This window comes from Hipposideros armiger, unplaced genomic scaffold (assembly GCF_001890085.2).
Source record: "Hipposideros armiger isolate ML-2016 unplaced genomic scaffold, ASM189008v1 scaffold_391, whole genome shotgun sequence".
NCBI classification, from domain to species: Eukaryota; Metazoa; Chordata; class Mammalia; order Chiroptera; family Hipposideridae; genus Hipposideros; species Hipposideros armiger.
Window position 1 is genome coordinate 574,650 of NW_017731741.1, and position 22,895 is coordinate 597,544.

A 22,895-nucleotide genomic window follows, 5' to 3' on the forward strand; every position below is an offset into this window, starting at 1 on the left:
ATTAAATTGGTTTAACCTAAAAAAAAAAAATGCTTGGAACATAGTAGATGTTCACTAAATATTAGTTCTCCCATGAGGGTAAGAACCATCCCTTCTTTCATAATCCTCTTCCCAACACTAAAAGCATAGCTCTTTAATACAGTAGAAACAATACAATTCCAATGACTGAATTCTGGTTCACTACTTTGGTTTTGTTTGACACGGACTTCCTCTCAACCACCAAAGAGTTAATGATCATATTTTGAGATGTTAACAGTAACTATCCAAATAATTTGCAGAACACACCAATAAACAGGTCTATTGATGGACTAGTATAACAAGAGTAAGAGAAACAACTCTGTATAATGACGAAGGTCATTGGGCATTATTATAAGGTAAAGAGCTCTTGCCAATTATTTACTGTGCTTTAATGATCTTATTAGACATTACTGTAATGTGCAGAAGAGATACAATGGCAAGTAGTAACACAAATATGGATCATAAGACATAATCAATTCGAATATAAACAGACAGAGCAGTGGTTCTTAGCTGGGGGTGATTCCCCCGCCCTTGGGGACTTCTGGCAATGTCTGGTGACAAACATTTTTGATTGTCACAACTATAGAAAGAGTGCTTTTTCGTTTAGTGAGTAGAAGCCAGGAATACTTTCAAACAGCCCACAATACACATGACAGCTCCCACAACAAAGAATTGTGTGATCCAAAATGTCAATAGGCCAAGTTTGAGAAACCCTGGAATAGAATGTAGAAAATCATATTTGTGCAGTTTTCATACAGCAGCATTGTTGGAAAGGGCTCAATGGTTACCTTGAATGACTAACAGATCAGGCTAAGTTTACCTGGGAGACTATCAGAACTTACAATGCAAGTTGCCACTGAGGGTCCAAATAGAATGTTAAGGGCTCAATCCTGTCATTTTTGGCAAAGTGCAAACGCTTGGGTAAGAACTGTTTCAGGTAAGGTTTGAAGTGCTGGTTTGGCTCCCGGCACTGAAATTGCAGAAGGTAAAGAGAAAACATTTCCATAGCTTCTTAAGTGTAAATTTCTCTTGAAATTGCTTTCTAACTCCGTATAAATTTTTTCTCACAAACATTTTACCAGCAAGCCCAATAAGTCACATGTGGAAAAATAACTGAATTCTTACTATTTGTGTAATACACAGGTTGAGTATTCTCAGCTAATAAATATTCTTATTTTTACAGAAAATCATAGTCACTGCATAGAAGTCCCAGGGTGCTGAGACTATTATATCTGAGTTACTACTAGGTTATATCTGAGTTACTACTAATGATCCTATTTTCAAGCACTTTTGTAATTATAACTGCAAGAATTTTCTCCAAAATTGAAGGAAGGTTCTATCAAGTAAAACAAAACAAAATAAAACTGTAGTATAGATAACTCAGCACTAGGATAAAAATTTATTTAAAAAAAATAGTATTAAAAAGGCTGGTAGAAAATATATCATAATGACAACAGCATTTATGGTGGTACAGGTATAGGTGTTTTCTATTGTTTTCAATTACATATTTCTTGTACTGTCATATAAATTTAACAATGTCAATTAGTAAATTCTTAAAAACATTCAAACCTACATATTAAAACTATAGAGACTTTAAATGTTGGCCCAGATATTAAAAAATCCTAATCCTACCATCACAAGAATAAATACTTAAACTTTTTTTCTAAGTATTGTACATATTACACCAAACTAACAATAATTGGATAATAGAAAAATAGATACTCACAGAAAGATTCCTGGCAATGCCTTCATAATTAACTGAACGGGGACAAAGACAAGAATTAATTCTTGATGGTATGTTACAATTAGAAATTAAAAAAAATACATCCAGCCCCATAAAATCCCTTTGGGTGCAGAAGATCTGCATTAAAGATCCTTAATCATGAAAAGGAAGTTAACTTTAATTGACTCCCTTTAGATTGGAGATATAATGATTCAGAGGAATGTATTGAAAACATAATCATATTCAAAGTTAGCAGAGATATACTTACATGAATAGTATTTATCTGGGACATCAATTGGCCTCAGTCGAGCTGCAGGTCCATATACAACTTTAATATTTTTAACATCCCCCAGATATTTATTCAGATATACGTATTTCTTACAACTGCCTTGTTCCATGCCTAGGCGAAAAAAATTCCCAAATATGTTGCAACTTTAATAAAAAATTTAATACGTAAAGCAAAGTTTCTTTCACTTCCTGAATTTAATTCAATTCAATAAACGTGCTCTGTGTTCATGTTAGTTAAATAGCTAATAGGTAAGACAGACTTTCAGCCACACCTACCATTTCACTTTTTAAGAAGTCTTTTCCCTTTTCCTTTATCCAAAATTATTTTAATGTTTCTTTTTATTTATATATTACATTATGTGAGCAAAGAGGAATATCACAGTTTTAGACTGAATATGAAAGCCCAGTATGTCCCCAAAATCACCTAGGGTATCAACTGGGAGTATAAAACTCTCAGTTACATTCTAGGACTGGACCTTCTTTAGGACTTTTTAGTACTGTTTCTAGAAATAGCTTTCTGTAATTATTTGAGGCAAACAACAAGAAAAAACAAACAATAAAAAGAATGTGTTTCCTATTTTCTTGTATACACACAACTTCTATAGTCCCAAGGTTATGTAGAAACATGTGTCATAAAGATCACAGTAAGTAAAACTGAAATTAAAATATTGCCAAAATTAATATATACTGCCTCCAAAGTCAGATTTATCATGCTAAAGAAAGGAGAAATAGTTCATAATAATCTGTTCTAATTAAATCTAAAATTGTCAGAGTAAATTTACCAAAATTTAACATTGAAAAAAATTTGGAAAAAAATCCAAATATCTGGTGTAAGTCTTCCCCAAATCAGGAGATGGTTGCATTTTGATTAATAGGCTCTAACATTTCTGTGAATTCTGTGTTACATTTGTACTTTATATTTATTATAATATTTTCCTACAGATTTTCCACAAGAAACTATGTTTTGAAAACAGAATTAACTATAACAATCAGAGGAATAATGAAACAATCATCAATCAATTAAATGGGGGTAGGGAGAGCACCAATTTTTTTGAAGGGTAAATGATGCAAACTCAGACTACCATGATCTGAAATGAGGATGAGGTTCAGGCATCGATGCAAGTTCAGCTCTTTTAGGCCATCCATCAGCATGCCAACCATGTTGTCAACCCTCTGCAACGCTCTGATGACCTGAGAAAGAGAAGCAATCTTACGTGATGCATCCCACACTAAGGGCTATTTCTACATAAAGCTATCTCTGTTAAAAAAAGAAAAAGTTCAGTGGATGCAAATACTATGGTAAACTAATTCATATGAGCCTAAGACAAGTTAGGTCACACAGGAAGGGCACAAAGTAAGTTCTGACCATTAACAGTGGAAGGGCCACACATGCTGAATCTTAAGTCTTAGAAATGGTGAAATGGTATTGGTTGAGCTGATTAGCACTCCCTCTCTGAGTTGAGATGCTATTCCTAAGACCAAACCCAACTTATGTCAAAGTACTACCAACCCAAATTCATACTTTTGGCCAGAAATAAATGTAGTCTCAAGTATCACTTCATTTTCTATAACCCATTTCTCCTTGTACTTTCTGATCATTTCAATGTTTACTGTGGAAATGCAATGTTTCCTAATTTTCAAAAATGTTAGACTTATTCATGAAATAGCTTCTTATAGTTCTATATACTTAATTTTTAAAAATAGAACTCCTAGGAATACAATGCATTATTTCCTTATAAACTTCATATATTTTGAATACGAATACAACAAGGACACAGAAGGGCAAATAGTTTTGGCAAATTGCTTTTAACATTTCTTTTCCTCTCTCCGTACAAAACCATCTGAGGAAAACTCTTGTGCAGTTTTGCGTCTGTTTTCTGTAACATATCACATCAGTCTAATCTTTGTTTATTGTCAGTGTATTTCACAGTAATATGAAACAAGCTCTTTCCATATGGTCTTGCATTCACTTCAAGATACCTACGCAATGTGAATCAGAATTTTCAAGTATTAAGAGAAAATGTGCTTTGATGTGCCAATAATATTAGAGTTTAACAGAGTTTACCAGTTGGTAAATAGGATTCAAAAGCAATGGGCTCAACTTTGAATGAAGATGAATCAGAAAAGCAGGTACTTTGCAAACTCTTCAGTGAATTAGAAAAGGCAGCACTGATTTTAAAACTTATATGATCTGATAATCAGTCAATGACAAAATGATCCTTCGACTTACTTGTAGCCAAACTGACCTAGACATGAGTCTTAGGTATCAGTGATTTTAGTGAAAGAATAAAAATTATGCTAGCATCTGACAAACTGTTCAAACCAAGGTAACAGCTATAAGAAACGTTTCCCTTTGACCAATGATGACATGGTCACATTGTTGTCCACACATCGTCCTTAACCCACCTCCAAGAAGGAACATTTCTGCTTAGTTGAAGGATAGCACCAAAACAAGGGCACATGGAGTTACTAACTATATTGGAGCTGCTAGAAATGTATTTTGCTGGAAGGAATACAAAGGGTAAATACAGACCTAGATGAGCATCAATTCTCCCCTCTCTTTGCTCACTTTTATCTAATAAGATGGCACCCAAGAGGAACCTACTCTCTAAGAGGGGCAAACCTAAGGTAGACCCAAGGGAAGGGAAGTCAGGGGAAGATGGTTAGGCAGCTGTTAACATTCAAGTGAGAAAAATGAGCATGCTTTCTCTCCCTCCCTTCTGCTGGTGCTGAAGTTAGCATCTGGAGCAAGTGGTACCCTCAAACAAAGGGCTCACAACAGACACATTGGGCCAGGCTTTAGTCTGAACCCGGTGGTTAAGAGTCCTGGAGGTGCATAAACTCTCCAGCCTGGGCTACCTGGGCAGGAGAGCTGATGGGAATTTGGGAGTGAAACTCTAGCTGTTAAGAAACAGTCTGTTTTCTTAGTCTTTTATATCTGGAATCACATGGGGAAAAAGATAATTAGAGAAGAATTCTGAGATTAGGGATCCTGGCAATACCTCTTCTTCCTTTCAACATGACCAACAATATTCACAGATCCTTACTTACTGTAAAATAAACATTTTAAATTTTATAAAAAATATAAATCATAAGGAAAGTCAGCTTAGAGGCACAAGGAAAAAAGCTCAAATCGTTTTCTGTTCTAATGCTTCTTATCCTCCATGATACAAAATGATATAGACACACAGAAACTGAAAGCAGTATTTGATGTTTTAAAGCACTGTATCAATTACAAACATAGCCAGGAGTGGGCTAGGTTCCTGAAAGGGGGAAAGGGCAAATAAAATGGTACATTGAAAGCCTTAGTCTATGAGCTATTTCCTTATCTCTCATTTCTTAGTAACCACTCAATAAAACAACGATGATTTGAACTTCTCTATACTTTTGATAAAATCTCCAATCCTTCAATGCTCAAATTGTATTGTAAGCATGATCTCAGATGGTCAGAGATATATCTTCTAAGGTGAGGAGTTCATAGGGGGCTTCTTCTGCTATTTGAAATATTATATTTTTCTGAAAAATTGGGAGTATTACCCATTTACAAAATTTTCAAAGAGCACTCAGTTTTTAGGCCAATGTAGGGGCATGTGGAGTGGATGAAAGCTTTGGAATTGAAAATATTGCATTTAATTCGCCATCAGTTCAACTTAGTACTGTGAAAACATAAAACAATTCTCCCAACTCTTATTTTGATTAAAGTGCATTCTTTGGTTAAGTAAAAATTGTGCTTAATACTCACTCTTTCCGGAAATCATGGAACCTTACAGAATAATTTAGTAACCTGCTTCAAATCAAGGTTCAGTTAGCTGTTACCAGGTTTAATGAAGTAATTAATCACTGATAAAATGTACTTACTTCACTGCTGACTGGTCCATATGAATGACCTGAAGAATCTGGTTCTTCTAAATACAGAGTGTAAAAGTGTGGTCTAAATCAAACAGTATCAAAATGTAATATTTTATGAACACATTGTAAAAGAGAATGAAAAGAATAATTCAACAATTGATAGTGAACAAAAAATATACAACACTGGGGCAACATTTCTAAACTTGCTGAGAAATAACTTACAGGTCTCGAATTGTTCAAAATGTGACTGTAACAGTTCACTAAAGAGTTCACTTGGATATAACACGTCCTAGCCAATACCAAAGTTTCCTTGCAGTCTACTTTAAAATATCGTGTCATCTCTATAAAACGAAGGAGTATTTACAATACATACCTTTCATCTTCGGGAAGCTTCAGCCACTTAAGAATGGCTAAAATTCTTTCTTCAAATGGTACTGAACTAAAATGAAGGGTAAACAAAATGCAACACACCTGTGACAACTGTTTAGGTTTAAAATATAAATGTTTTTCTTAAGGAAACTGTGTTAAGAAAGACTAAAAGAATCTAATCCATCAATTGTGTTTAAAGCAATGTAAGAGTTTTATTTGAAAACTTAAATTTGTTTTCCCAACAAAGGAAGAAAAGCGAAGTTTTACACATATGAAAGTTGTAACTGGGCTTAAAAAATTGCTTCCTAGACTCTGCTTGAGGCTATTTTCCCGTGCCTGAGAATATCAATTGCTACCACATGGAAAACCCATGTGTCAATACACTCGTCAAAAGGGTACCTCGTGAAGAGCTCACTCATTGAGGACTCAGTAAAATTGGGAAGTAGGCACCTGGTGAGCAGACAATTCTCCAGGTAACATTTCCTCAGAAGAACTAATCACACCTTCCTCTTGGCACAGGACTTTGTCTGCACAACTTCATCAGAGTGCGTGCTCTCCCACCCCCAAGTACGGTTAGTTGTGTTCTCTATTAAACCTCAAGAAGCCAGAGAACATATAACACTCATCTTTAAATCTCCCATGCCTAATACAGCACATGGCAATAAAATCTCAATTACCATCCATGGGATGAAAATAATGGCAAATAATAAGGTAGGAAGAGGCACTGTGCTGTGCTCAAGTGAACCGTAAAGAATTAATAATGGCATAAGATCACCAAAGAAAATCATTATGCATTGCTTGTCTAGAATTCATGATCATTTCTGTTCATCTCTCAGACATACTGTTGGATTGATTTTGAGAGTGAAATTTCCTAAGCATAAAATAAATAAAATTATTTTGGTAGTCTCATTAAAGTTATTCAAAGAGAGTCTTCCAGAACAAAAGTTTTTGTTTTTGTTTTTCTCAATACATCATAGATTTTGAATATCACAGTGAGATTCTTCTAATCAGTTTTGCACATTAGACAGCATATTTATTGAAGTAATTTGGAAAAACAAATCCAGAGGTGCCACTGATACCTTCTTTTAAATAATATCTCCAGACAGCGAAGAGTCACCTGTATCCTAATACTTTCATCTTTCTCCAAGTTCTTTTTCTTCCTAAAGTTAAAATGTGCAGTAACTCCTCTCTGAGACCTCTACTTTCACTATGACTTCATTTTTTATTCCTATGCAAAGATCTAATTGCAAATCCCAACATGTTACGAAAGCTTTCTCAAAAACCTCTAAAATAAAATTTGTCTTGTTTTACTATTTATCATCCATCTAAAACTCTTTGAGATAAGAGTCCTTATTCTGACGGTTCTCATTTTTCAGCCAATATATCACTCAAATGCTAGTGCTTAGGACTTGAGAAAAAGGACAGTTTAACTATTTTATGTCATAGGTCCTAGAAAAAGTACATCTACACATACCCATTATATATTTTATAGATGTCTGGGAAAATTCCATTAATTTCCACATCTGATCCTGGCCAAAAATATGTAGCAGCCTTCAGGCCTTGATATTTAGCTGTGAGCCAGATCTGGGCAAGAAATCGAAGGAAAGTTAGGAAATTATGCAAATATTCATCTCTTAGAAGTATGTGTTCATGCAACACCAATGCATTGTCTGAAGTGCTAGAATGTTTCTGAGGTTAACAACCTACCACAGACTACAAAATAATCATATATGACTCTGAACAAGACCAAAAAGAAAGTCAATAATTAGAAATGAAATCAACCTTAAAAATATGGACATAAGTCAGTTGGTAACTCCTGAAACTTTTAGAACCATACCCATACTTAATACATTCTCCTTAAAAGAAGAAAAATTCAGGCCGGCTGAGTGGCTCAGTTGGTTAAGAGCTCGCTCAAGAGTGTGAGCTCTGAGCAACAGCGATTCGATGCCCGGCCCAAGCTGAGCTGTTGCTGAGCTGCCAACAGGTGGCAGGATGGCTCAGCTAAAAAAAAAAAAAAAGGAAAATTCACAAATATATATGTCTAATTCTTGGCATTTTTACTTCTAAAAATAACATTTATTAAGCATATATTATTGTCAGTTACAGTTATAAATAGTATTCTGATAAACATATCAGATTATTAAATAATCTTCACAATGACCCCATGAGGGTAATAACAGTATTATCCATAGTACAGATATGAGAAAACTAATGCACAGAAAAAATAATTTACCCAAAGTCACAGAACTTCAAATTTTTAAAATTTGAAATTTATAACCTGCAAATTAAACATAGTGCTCTTTTTCCTTTCAAGAGGGTTATTAAGACTACCCAAATAGACCTTATAGAATTATTGTAACAATTTTTAAAAAAAGGAGGAAGCATCTAAATCACAGAGAGAATCGTCTAAGTTAGCATAGGCAAATGAAGTCAAAGTTTACCTCCTTTCGAAACAACTAGCTTGGTGTAAATCAAAATATTACCCCTACTTATACTAGAAGGTAGAATCAAGCAGAAAAGAAAAACTGGTTCAGCATAACGTGAACCATTTCTGAAACAAGCTACCAGTCTCATTATACAATGATGCAAGCAGCACGGATGGTCAGCACTCATCTCCATTCACAAAAGGACGGCCACAGATACAGTCAGCGAATTAGGTTATTAAAAGCTCCAGGCAATGTGGTATTGTACTCTGCTAGAAACAGATGAAAATAATTAAAAAACAATCTTTGAGTAGCTAGACAAACAAACGACTCACTGGTTCTCCTTTGTACCACTCAGGATTAAACTTCTCGTCACTCTTCAGTGCGAAGGAAGCATTCATTTTGGGGTCATACATTTTATTGTCAATTATGCCATGGGATTCTGGATAAAGACCCTAAAACATATAAAATACGGGTTTTATGTAAGTTATGAGTGATTTAAGGTTAAAGTCACACAACAATTTCATCAAAGAGAAACAGGTAACTAAAGCTACAAGCAACTTAACACAGGTTAAGGAGGTGAAAAACAAAACAATGGATATCGTCAAAACACAACCAACCACTCAATATTTTATGTACTATTTGTGCATTACATTATGTAATAGGAGATAATACGTTAGAAATGCTATAGATGAGAGTGTATATAAATAGGCAGCCTCCCAAATTTTGATAAAAGGACTCTGTTGTCCTTTTGCATTGCTGAATAAAACACTTCTGCGGAACAAATTTTTTTTTATTTGGTTCAAGAAGAGCTTGTATCAATACAAGCTAATGTATACATTCTCGCTTCTACCTTAAGGCCTAATGAGTTCCGTTTTTTTCTCTGGATTCAAATTAAATCTGGAAACTTTGACTGAAACAAAAACAGGGCCGTAATCCTATCCAGAGTCAGGCAGAGTGACTCGCTCAAACTCATACATCCAGATGCCTGGAAAGACAAGTTGAGACTATATGAGGGTAGGATAGTTGTGGGGCTCAAATAAAGAAAGCTACAAAACTAGTAAGAGAAAAACAGGATACAAGAATCAGAGATCTTAAAACTAAAAACAAACGAAGAAACCATTTATTGGGGGTTTTTAGTCACCTCTTTTCACCGATGAGAAAATTGAGACTCGAAGATAAAGTGACCTTCCCGCCACAGCTAGTTAGTAGCAGAGCAAAGACCAAAACCTATGTTTCCTTGCTTAACTATTCATTGGAAAAGGAGTTGTTTTTTCCTGAGCTGATAGGTAATTATTCCCTCGAAAAATGCTACTTTTACATCTCACTTCTGTGAACATATAAAAGTTGAAATGCAGAGCTTACTGTGACAATGCTGTAGTGATTGGGGAAAGTTTTTGTTGGATATACTGGTCTCATGTTTTTTGTATATGTTCCACAGCTTTCTACAAAGAAAAAAAGTTAAATGTTATTATTAAATACAACTGACAATCTGTTTACCCCATTTAGCTTTGGTACCACAGCAGTCTAAATCATATAAAAAAATTAACCCAGGAGGAGTGTATAACCATATAAAAATTCACAGTGAATAATAAACAAACTTTGTGAACTCAAAATCAAGGTTAAAATTAGAGTTAATTTTTCTCTTGGTAAAAAACAAAAAACAAAACATTAAAAAAAATAATTAAGCCAATGGAATAATTATCCCATACTTATCAGTAACATTAAGTTCCAGGCGGAACATTTGTAACAATGATGTTTGCTAGATGTTGTTACTATTTAGTGGGTACACACCTAAATTACAACAGGTAGTATAAAAAACATAAAACAACAACATCAAAAAATTGCACTAGTAGCTAAATCTGCAAAATTAAAACAAGGGTGAAGTAGTAGCTGGGGTGACAGTGTCCCAATCCACAATCCAGAACTAGCTAACTCTGGAGAAACTCAACACTACTGAAAGACAAAAAGGCACATTCTGACTTCAAGTCTGAGAAAGAACAGAAGTCAGGTGATTCTTGATTTAGCCTTGGTGTCACACTCCTCTTCTGTTGCGTGTGCTATTGAGGGAGGAACATATAACTGATGATTCTAGCATTTCAATGCTTCATTGACTGAAAATGTTCATTGGATTAGCATGTGTCTGTCTATCTCAATGCCATCCAAATAGTTCAGAATATCATACTACATCCTCTATCTATCAAAGCTAAGGATTAGGCTAATTGTGTATTGATTTCTTTCAAACTTCTCATACAGGTATGTACAGCTCCTTAATTCTGAACTCAGGACGTCATGTTTGGTGCCACTGAGACAAACTTTCCTCCTGGTAAATTTGGGCCAGATGGTAGCAAAGGGCAAGATTCAAGCTTCAGAGTCCATGAGGCTTCCTTGCTTATACTAGCTCTTTGTTAAAGACTTTTTATGTCAAATGATTATTTATAAAACCTATTTTCTTCTAGGTAGAAATTAAAAACTGAAATTTTCAGAAGTCTTCCAAAATTATTTTGGCTTGTCACAAAAGAGTACAATAAATGTACACATGTATTTACTAAGAGTGATTTTAAAGCTTAAACCAATCTCATATACTCAAATCCAGTAAATAATATTTTACAATTCCAGAAGAACATTAAAATGGTTGTATTTACATACTTCTTTCTCAGTCTAGTATTACACTGTAGCTACCTAAATTTGATCACTGGTAATAAGCAATATTCTACTCTTTTACACCCATATGTAATTTTTCCTTTTTTGATAACAATAATGATACAAGTGATACCTATATTAACTGGTGGTTAATGTGATTTAAAACTTTGGCATTAATACTAAGACCAATCTACTAGTGCATCAATAACTTATAGAATAATCATTCAATTAAGGCCTCTGTTAACACAAAGAAACTGGAAGGCTGTTACATGATACTATAGAATAACTAGCAGGCAAATATTCTATGTGTATGTTACTAATATCATATCAGAAATACCTTCAAATTTTTGAAATTCTATTTGAAGATATAGTAGTTACGAAATAAATAAATAATACGTTTTCCAGGCAATAAATCCAAAATTTTAAGAAAAAAGTTTCATATATTTACATAGTTATTTATATTAAGTACACACACACACACACACACACACACACACACACACACACACACACACATATATATATATATGCCAATGCATAAAAATCCTAAGATAATTGCATTATCTTCAGAGTAATTACAACATTAAAAACTAGTTCCTTATCATCAGGTTCAACTACTTTGCAATAGAGAAGTTTGGTAAAATAGGTTCAGCCAGTATTTTTCCAAAAAGAGACTGTCTCCCCAGTCTATCTCACTGAAATCATGACAGTCCAACAGTAAACTCTGAAACTACTCACTTAGTTTGCTAATAACAGGAAGAAGTCCACCCCAAGTATGTAAATATTCTGCCCTGAAACCATCCAAAGAAAACAAGAGGGTAGGAGGTGTTTCAAACCTGGGAAATAAGAAAAAAAATATGTTTAAATAAGCAGAAAGAAGACACACACCAAGTGAAGATGTTCTCCTTCCTTGGGACAGATCCAGGGAAGAGTTTCCACTGAGTATGTAATTCAGTATGTAATCTAAAGTAAACTAAGAAGCTAAGCAAGCACTGTCATACAGTGTATTTTACAGGCATCATTTTGAGCCACCATACAGAGCACATCATTCATGGCGCCTACTCTTCCAAAAGCTAGACCAAATGCTACTAAAATTTAATGCTACTTTCCCAATTTGCAGGAGAATAAATGTTAACAAACAGCATTTTCTAAATTATATGTGTTTCCTTTTTTTTTTTTTTTTACTGAACAACCACTTTCTGATGTTGTCTCTATATAAATCTAACAGGTGGCACCTCATATCACATAAATTATACACAATATTTAGTTTTTACATTTAATATGTTTAAAATATATTAACATGCATGTAATAAAGAAGTTTGAGAGGTATTCACTAGATTTAAATATATAAACAACAAAGAAATGATCCAAAGCTAGGAAGGAACACCAAAAGTATACACACACACACACACACAATGTGTGTGGTGTGAAAATCCAAACAAGGAGGCAAAAAAAGCCCAAGAAAACACATACAAAAGAGAATAATGACAGATATTACATGACTACACCAAAACAGGCATGGTTCAGAAATTTTGCAGCTTCTAATGATATCGAGTAGATGGCAGGAGAATTGTGTATCACTGGATTACCATAAACAAATTTTCCACTGAAAATTTACTCAGTAATTTAAAATTTGAGAGCAAATGCTTACTTACCTCACCTTGCCTTTCCCAACTCTATCTCTTCCCCAGCTTACTCTCATATACAAACGCAAATAGAAAAAGAAGAAAATCTGTATATAATTTATACTAACTAGTGTTTGTACCATAGCTCTGTTGGACGACTCTGCAAAAGCAGCTGCATTTAGCGTCAATGGTCCATATCTACATAAACAATTTCAAACGAATCAACAAAAAACATAAAAAATTTACGGAGCCAACAGGTATATATACTGGTATAATAATTTCCAGTATAATAAAATGTGTTCTAAATTATGATCTTCTTGTAAAAAAGGGAGGATTTATATTTTTTGACCAAAGGAGTCAACATCACAATTGAAAAATAATGATCAATGTTTAGAAGGAAGATATTCAAAATTCACTAAGTCTAAAATTTCCAGCATATCTTGGCCTTAAAAGACAGCTTAGGGTACATGAGAAGTGCCCTTTGAAAAAAGTCTCTTCTGGAATTTTTTGGTTTAGGTTTAGTTTTTGCTGCTGCTGTTAGTATTGCTTTAAAAAACAACAACAACAACAAAAACCACTCTCCCATCCAAAAGAAAAAAACAAACATATCTTATAAAGCAAAAATAAACAAATACATAAATAAAATAAGCTAATATGGCTTTAAATTTTTTAACAGTTTAAAAAAAATCATCATTTTAAAGAAGTAAAAATATATTTCTGAAGGTGACTAATTCAAATTATGAGGTAGATCTCAAGTGGAGCAAAGCTAAATGTATCTAACAGCTTTTACAAAATTTCCACCATTTGAATTCCATAAAAACTTTTTTATAGCCTGGTATATATAAGGTACTGTGCGAAATACTCTAGCAAAAAACAAACATGAACTATAAAAATTATGTAACATCCTCTCACAGACATGTTGCTTATCCCTAAAATTTATAAATGAACCTAAATACAAAAATTTTAAAAAGCTATAAAGTAATTTGCTACAAGTTCAACTCTCAAAATACCAAATGAAAGTAAAGGGCCTTCTTTCTTAAGAAGGAAGACATAAATACTTCCACCTAACACTCATGAATACTAAAAACTATTCATGACCTCTCTTTTTTCCCACTAGTTTCCAGACCGGGGGTCATACCACTCTATACCATTTCTAGACCACCAGAGCCAAATACAAGTCCTGACTAAAAATCTTGTTCAGTAAACTGATAAATAATTATTATTTTTATCTTTACAACTTGGAAAGAGAAAAAAGATGGTATTTCTAAAAAAGAAAAAAAATGTGTATCTGAGAATATCATCTTACCCCGCTGGACACTGTGGCTTTTTAATGCTCTCACACGTTTCTTCTACCCAACTTTTCTCACCTAAAATATTTTCAAGAAATAAAATGAGTTGAACACACTTAATAGTAACAATTGTGATGTTTGTGAGACACATTAGGACAGATTCCCAAAACAAACTGTGTTAACAGATACATAAGTAATGTGGGGCATGATTCTAGGGAGCTACAATGAAAAACAAAGGTAATCTGTTTCTAAATGAAAATCTGTTTCCAAAGAATTAGTTGATGTCAGGAAGAAAAAAAAAATGAATGTATAATCACAAGACTAAAATATAACACTAAATTTGTGAGAACCTGAAGACATATTTACCATTTTCAAATCGTTAATATTTTCAGCTCTCCTTCTATCTGCCACACAAAATCTTCTGGTTTTAACTCCTGGATATCTTAGTTCCTTTCATACAGAGCCAGATTCTGTCAAGGAATTTTAAGGAACTCTGTGGTAACACCTAGACAAGACCTCATAATAACCTCAGCTTACATAATACCCTAAAACCTTGAGCAGTAACTTCATATCTACTCCTTCAATGCATGGCAGACTTTATCGTCATTTTTTTACAAGGGAACCTGGGACACAGGAGTCAGCCAGGATGAGTTTTCCATAAATACAGCGTTAAATGTGTAGCTAATATAAAAATAACATGAGGAGGGGATACCTGAAGAATAACAAGATTGGCCATGTGAACATAATAATTATTAAGCTGGGTGTGGGTACAATGTTCATTACACACTCTCTCTACTCATGTATATGCTTGAAATTTTCTTTAATAAATGTTTTAAAAATATTGTTTCCGCTAAATATTTTTTATGCAAAACCCAGCTAAAACCCAGGAAGCGGTCAGGGTGCCATAGAGGCTGTTGCGTGCATGAAGGCCTGACCTCGACACACAGAGCTGTAGTTGATGCAGCAGTCGCCCTTGTCTCTGCAGTCATCAGTACAGGAGCAGAGGCTTCTAGACAACCTTTTCTCGCCACACCTGAATTTGCTGCAAGTCCATATGTGTTCTAGAAATAAATACCAACAAAATTAATTTTATGGTCCAAATTCAACGCATTCAACGTGAACACATAATTGTGGTCTCCAGAACCAAGATCCATAAAAGACAATGAGCTAGCCCATAACTCTTAGTCACTCACAAAATCTGCCAGCACCATGGTCAATCAGAACGGACACAGAAAACACGCAAACAGCAATTATTATTTCACTAAAATCCCAGAATCTCATCATTTTAAAATGCGGACAAATCATTATTATACAATTCATATGAAGATCTTGGTTTCTTCTGCCAGCCATTTTCAGGGTTCTCAAATTTAATTTAAATTGGGCTCACTCCCATTTAAGTATTATTCCATGTTATTTGTAGAAAAGTCCACATCAAACTGGGAAAAATTTCCATGTTCTGATGGTTTTATTTTAAAGTTTAAGTGGACATCTAAGAACTTTTGCTTTAATAAGCCCATCATGAAAATATTCACATATTTCAAGCAGCCTTTTTGAACTTAGTTTAAATACAAATTAGACTCTATATAGGCTTTCAGCATACATTAAAAACAGGCACAGTTTTGCTATTCATAAGATGTTTAGTGAAGGCAAAACAGGTGAAATTTTTTTCTCCAAAAAAAAAATATAAAGGCCAAATTTTAAAAAATCTCAAATGAGTTAGGTAAGTCACACACCTAAAAGATGCACAACACTGCTCTTATCATTTACTACTAATGCCTGCAACTCCATTTTCTCCCCTGCGCATTTTTACCTGGCTCTATACAGGTCTCCTGGTAATCTAGACAGCAGTTTCCAAGTTCAACGCAAGCGACATCACAGCGGCAGTTCCCAAATGTTCTCTCAAAACAGCGACCTTTGCAACTTTTAACTGAAAACATTGAATAATGAGTTAGATATTTCTAATCATTATATGATTACAAAGCAAACATCAACTAACACACCTAAATTGCACATAGATTCAAATACTACTTTAGAAAAGATAGATGGGATAATAAAGTTACCGCGGAATCTTTTCACAAATACACATAGAAAGTGAGACAAATGTAAGGTAGCCTTACATAGTTTGCAATTTTATCTCTTAACATAGAAAAAAAGAGAATTTTTTTCTTCTATGTATTACAACCCCTACTGGGTCTGATAAAACTTACATACCTATGGGATGGTAAAAAAACAAAACAAAACAAAAAACCTCAGAATAAGGGCTTGTTGTGAATATTTTATGCTCTGAAAAGGTTGGTTTAAATAGCCACGGAGTTCTCCAAAATTACAAAATGTGAGCAAGTGATTATCTATGAATATTTTAGAAAGAGCAAGAATGCCTGACGTACCTCACTCTGGTTTGATATAGAGAAGGAGTAATGTGTTTGTGCAGAACACTTTCCAGGGGACTGTCCCTTCCACCATCACCTTCAGCACTCACGTCACCTTCAGATCCATCCGGGCTCTGAGAAGCCTGCCCACACTCCCCAGTCTAGGTCCATCCTCCTTCTTTAAGCTTTCCTAAAACCTTGTCCCTCTCCTGAGTCACTTAATGCCATTTGTAAGTGATTATTTGGTTAGTGTCCCAAACTTCTTAAGAACCAAGGCGACACCTGGATTTTGTTCAGCATACTGTATCCCTGGTACCCAGCAAGATGCGTGACACATAGTTGGTACTAATATGTTTTTGTTGAAGGGATAAATGGCAGATAGGGAAGGAAAATACTTCTCATTAAAAAAATGATTTTACATTGTAACTCTTTACTAGATATTTGGAACAAGCTACATTTTTATTGGATTACTAAAAAAATCAGATGATGAAGAAAACAATCCACTTGCAAAATAATGGAAGTCCAACCAAAAAAAGGGATAATCCTAGCTCTTGACTTTAAATCGTCTCCTGATCCAGTAAGACATTGCCACAGAATTTAACTCTCAGGACACGGAGATTCAGCAATTTTCAGGATATGAAATGACAATAATAATTTCTAGGGTCAGATGTACTTATTTTGTTGACTGGGGTGAGGGAAAACAATTAGGATAATAGTTATTATTTGAAGCTCATTCATATGCACCTCGTAATTTAAAAAAATATTATGCATACTATTTTGGGTTTATATTAAAATGGCTATTTGTAATCTTTTGGTATCATTTTTATGTCAAACTGAACTCAAGATAAATTACTTTATGCCTAAAAACTGCACCAGTGAACACTAAAGTCTGTAGCTTCTTAATTTTATTAAACTTCAATATATTTACCCTGAATACAGGCCTACCTTGTTTTATTGTGCTTCGCTTTATTGCGCTTTCCTGATGCTGCATTTTTTACAAAATGAAGGTGAGACCCTCAACCATAAAAATGATTATAACTTGCTTTATTGCAGTGGTCTGGAACAAAACCTTCAATATCTCCAAGGTATGCCTATAGATTGTTGACTAAACAGATATAATTACTATATTTCATTCATTTCAACCATATATGATGGCTGTATCACTAATTTTTTTTAATAATATTACAATTACAAAATAGTTGAGCAGGAAAAGAATTTGTTCAATTTTCAAAACTGAATTCCCTAGGAAGACCACCAATAATTTTCCATAGGTTAAAAAAAACAAAACAAAACACAACAAAAAACTTACTTCAGTGGCAAATAATGACTACTACAAGGTACTGTGATTTGGTTTTATTACTTATAGTGATCTTGTCAATGCTGGATAATATCTATACTCGATATAAAGAAAAATATATGTAGAAGTTTAAAAATACCACTATTTCTTTGAAACCACCCACATCTACAATTCTAAAAGCCTTAAGAGCATGTAAGGGTAAGTTTCTGGTTGCCAGGGATGTTAACTGGTCACCTAGTAACCTCTACGCTGCTTCAGCAACTAAGTGCTCGAAAGAAAGGGCGTCCCTAGGAGAGTGCCTGGAGGGAGTTGGGCGTGGGCTCCAGGAGCACGGAACCAGAACCTGTCGGCCACGTCAGCTTGTTTGTTTGTTTGTTCTTAATTTATTTTCTGCTGTTCTCGGTTTTTTTGGGTTTTTTGTTTTTTCTGTTTGTTTGGCTGGTGTTTTGGTCATAGCCGCTCTTCATTGTTTTGAGATGGTTTTACAAGTAAATAAAATATTAAATGGCTACAATAATAAAAGAGCTTCAAGAAGATGGCTAAAACCAGCATCAAATTTGTAATATCTACAGAGTATCCATAGAATTTGGGCATAATGCTTATCTCAGAAGCATTCTAAAGAAGGCTGAATATCAACACACACACACACACACACACACACACTCACACACACACACACTCATACTCACACACACNCACACACACACACACACACACACACACACACTCACACACACACACGGTACGATTTACCTTCTTTGGCACAGCTTGGTTTCAACCCAAATATACAACCGAGGATTATTGTTAACACACAGACTGACAATATCTGTGGGGAGAAAAAAAAGAAAATTATATAGCTTTAAGACAGTTCTTTAAATGTTTGGTTTCTTTACATGTTTCTAAACTTGGTGCTCTGTTTTCTGATCAGGGTGCTGGTCACATGAATATGTTCACTCTGTGAAAATCCAAACTGCACGTTATGCTCTATATACTTTTCTGTATATAAGTTATACTTCAACAAAAAGTCTAAATGTTAGCAAACGAATCTATGCCATCCAAGGTTAATGTTGTCAGAAATTTCCCAGTTGATGTAAATGAATCTAGTCAGAGAATCTGTAATAATTAGGGGAGGGAGAGAGGAAAATCCATTTAGAGACTTGATTTCCTATTTGTTAATCTATAAAAGGCAATACGAGAATATTAGATGCCTTTTTTTAACAGTTTAACTACACAAACCTAAACAATATCCTCATATGCACTGTGGCAGCTTGTGGGAACAAACACTGAACAGGGTTAGGTGCCTATATCTCGGGTCCAAATGTAACCATGAACTGGTTATGTGATTTGGGGCAAGTCACGTTAGCATTCTAGACCGTTTATTCATTAAAGAGTTGGACTGCAAGGGTCTCTAAACATCATTCCAGCTCTAACACTTTGCTACTTTCTCATTCTCTACTCTTAGGGCCTTTGACATTTAAAAATAAGTGGATACAAAATACAACTCCTAAGAATAATGGCAGAATGTTTATTTGTGAGTTAGAAGAAAAAGCAGAATAATCAATCCATTAAACGACCCTCAATATTTTTAGTGGGACAGAGTTTCCTTGAGAGCTCTCTGGTATTCCTTAAATACCAACTATATGTAAGGACTGTTACGCATTCAGGAAAGAATACGAGATACCTCAGGGAGCTTCTATTTGTGTGAAAGGAGGTAAAAATAACAGCATAAAAGACTCACATTGGTAGGCTCTAGGAAGAAGTTGCAGAGTCCTATAGTTGTTTAAAGAAGGAGAAAGTTTGGGGAGGTTGGGGGGAGATCAGAAACAGTGTCATAGAGCACGCCTCTGGGCTGTGCTCTGAAGGGGGACAATGATGGTAAGATGCTGCAGGCAGAGCTGAGGGAAGGGAAGAGAGAACCAATCAGAGCAAACTTCTAGGAGGAAGGCCAGACTAAGAAAAGGCTCAAAGGAAGAAAAGCATATGGAAGGCGGCTGATGAATAATGAGCAGCCTATTTTGGCAGGAACAAAGAAAATGCAAAGCAGAATGGACACAGACACAGGGTGGAGGTATGGAAAGGTGGAGAAGTATTGCTCAAAAGCCAAGATGAAAAGATAATAGAGTCAGGAGGAATGGGTGAATGGGGCAGGGTGGATGGTGGGTAGTGGCTTGTGTGAACACATTCCCTCAAATAAAGCATTGAGCATATGCCAGTCTCTAGGCTAGGTACTGGCTACTCAGTAATAAAACAGGCATGCCCTTTGTCTTCAAGGTGCCTACTCTCAAATGACTGCAATAAGGAAAGAGGAGGTGAATGTTACGTAAACTGAAGCAGCAGGTCTAATTTATTACAAAAAGAAATAGGGGTGAAAATAAAAGGAGAGCAAGAGTATAGTGGGTCTAAAACTCATCAGGGTCTAGGCCAAATTTTTTTTTTTTTTAGGAAATCGAAAGCACATGTCCATTAAAATAGGGAGCCATCAGAAAAAGAGCTTGAACATTTGATGGAGGTATGGACTGAGACAACCATACAGGAGAGTAATCTTAAAATATCTACCAAAAATATCAAAAACTTTTATTGTCAATTATTTATATATATATATATTATATATATATATATATGAAAAAGAAAAATAGGAAAACTAACTCATATTTAGTATACTGTAATTTAAAACATGGAGAATTAAAGTTTTATTTCTTTGCAATAAACTTATCAAGAATAGTTTGAACAGTGCTTTATTGTCTTCTCATCATATAACTTACAATACAGAGTGAGAATCTTTTCTATGCTTTAGTGAGTTGTCATATTGCTTTCTAAGTTTAGATAAGTTTCCAGTGTTTTAACCTTTGCATTTTCAATATCATGAAATAGCTCCAAGAGTTCCTTCAATATGAATTTTTGTGCCTGTGTCACTTCCTTTGGGACATGTTCATTCTTTTCATTACAATCACGCTCTTTATTTATGTCAGAACATTCTCCATTACTAAGTTCCTCTGGCTGCATATCTAGAGTCTATTAAACAGAGGTAGTGTCAACATTCCCACAGTTAGCTATTTTTCCCATAATCTCATTTACATTCAGTTTGAATTTCATTTCCAGCATTATCACTTTTCTTTACTGCACTTTCATCTTTATCAGCCAATTCCCTCTTTCAATTATCCATTTTTATAAATGTCATGTAGGCTTATCACTGGGAGACAAAGAAGCAACACAACTGCCTGCTTTGCTGTCTGTGCTGAACTGATCAAAAGATACATAATGACCAATCACTGACAGGCTTTGAAAGAAGTGACTTGGGTCACTTACCACAATATGCATTTTACAAACGTAGTGCTTCGTGGACTGAAAAGTTAGCAGCAAAGATTGAACTTTATGTAACTACAGTTAATAAATCCTGGCAACTGAAATTTGAACCATATTGTTGGGGGAAAGGTATTATGTAATTAAACCATGGTCACTGAAATTGTACATGAAAGTCATGCAAAGCTAGGACTGCCTGTACTCTCACAAGAAGGCAAAATAGGTATTCAAATTCATTAAAAAAATAATAAAAACCAGAAACCTAAGCTCATTTTGAGAAACTAGTTTAATAAGTCATATTTAATCTATAAAATGACAACTTCTCATGGGGCTAGCCTCAGAGAGAGGTGTGTCAGAGAAGTTTGAGAAGATACAAAAAAAACAAAAAAAAACAAAACTGAGGTGTAGCCATAAGAAGTTGAAAGCAGCTGAAGACAGACCTCCTCGATGTTCTTGGATAAGTAAGAAGCATCTGCTGGAAGTGAGAAAGTCATGGTGGGGCTCTGAAATAACGGAAGGGGCTTAAGACATCCCATCTGAAGGATGGCAGCACAACAGTGGGGACAAGGGAGACTCAGGCAACAAGGAAGGAGTGAAAAGACCCTCAGACTCTGGGAGCCAAGCTTAATCTGAGATCATGGAATGGAATGGACCCAAAAGCCCTGAATTCTAGGCGTGGCAGTGGGGGAATGGGATAAAGAGATAATGTGGAATGGGGAGATAGAAAAGGCAAGGAAAACAGCAGAAAAACGGGACAAGAAAGTCAAGGTATGGATGCAATGGCTTAACAGGGTTAGGACCATGTGGACATAGGTATTTGAAAGGAGAATTGGGAAAAGAAAGGGCGTCAGGTGCGTGAGGGAGTGGAAATGAGAGGGCAAGCAACCAAGGAGGAAGAACGGAAGTTACGAGCTCTGAAAGGAGTTTCAGAGTCTGTTCTCAGAAGTGGGACAGTATGGAATGGAGATGAAAGCAACAGTAGAAATCTGAAATTGGCATGATGGATTTGCTGGAAGCCGGAAGACCCAAAAGTTCTACTTTTACTAGTAATCACAGTTAACCTTTCACCAATAAATGAAAGTCACAATAAGAGAACTTTATTTATATTATGAAATTTATTGACTTTAATACATATTCCCTCACTGCTGTAAGAAGTTCATTATGAAGATAATTACCAATGACTTTACTGTCCTTGCTAAATATAAAACAAAACTTGTGAACAGTTCTGTTACAAAGAAGTCTCATCTTGAGGAAAACTATGTAAAGGTTTAGTGGTAAGCAAACATTGATATCCTAACCACTGGTTTAAAACACCCACAGTGTATGCAGGCCTTTACCTTCTGGTTAAGCTGCAGAGGAGGCTCTCTGATTTTTCAATTACCTCATCTTTGTTAAAAGAAAATTACTCAGATTTACCTTTTATAAGATAATGCACAGCATGTAACTGAAACAGAAGTACAACAGAAGCAATCATTTCTCAACTACAGTCTCATCCATAAAAGATGAAATTTACATTAGCTATCACTCTGCTACCCAGCACCCAATCAGAAAAGTTCAGTATGAAATTTCTCATCAACAATTCTGAGAGCTGTGAAATCTAATTCTATTTGAATTTTCTTCTCAAAACAGTTTAACTCAACAACGCAATAGCACAAGTTTTTATAGTGAAATTATGACTTCAAAACTTTATCTCTATTTCTAA

General features: G+C 34.9%; 1 protein-coding gene across 1 annotated transcript in view; it reads right to left on the bottom strand.

The window, feature by feature from the left end:
• Positions 1-22,895, bottom strand: part of ENPP1 (ectonucleotide pyrophosphatase/phosphodiesterase 1) — a 72,325-nt gene that overhangs the window by 19,974 nt on the left and 29,456 nt on the right. The window contains exons 2-16 of the mRNA XM_019663465.1: positions 18,647-18,719; positions 16,038-16,154; positions 15,163-15,288; positions 14,245-14,305; positions 12,052-12,149; positions 10,036-10,115; positions 9,006-9,125; positions 7,722-7,831; positions 6,252-6,317; positions 5,888-5,960; positions 3,112-3,220; positions 2,010-2,141; positions 1,745-1,776; positions 861-988; positions 646-731 (exon numbers count right to left, since the gene is read on the bottom strand). Of these exons, the coding sequence (XP_019519010.1) occupies positions 646-731; positions 861-988; positions 1,745-1,776; positions 2,010-2,141; positions 3,112-3,220; positions 5,888-5,960; positions 6,252-6,317; positions 7,722-7,831; positions 9,006-9,125; positions 10,036-10,115; positions 12,052-12,149; positions 14,245-14,305; positions 15,163-15,288; positions 16,038-16,154; positions 18,647-18,719 (1,411 nt within the window). The remainder of the gene's footprint in view (positions 1-645; positions 732-860; positions 989-1,744; positions 1,777-2,009; positions 2,142-3,111; positions 3,221-5,887; positions 5,961-6,251; positions 6,318-7,721; positions 7,832-9,005; positions 9,126-10,035; positions 10,116-12,051; positions 12,150-14,244; positions 14,306-15,162; positions 15,289-16,037; positions 16,155-18,646; positions 18,720-22,895) is intronic.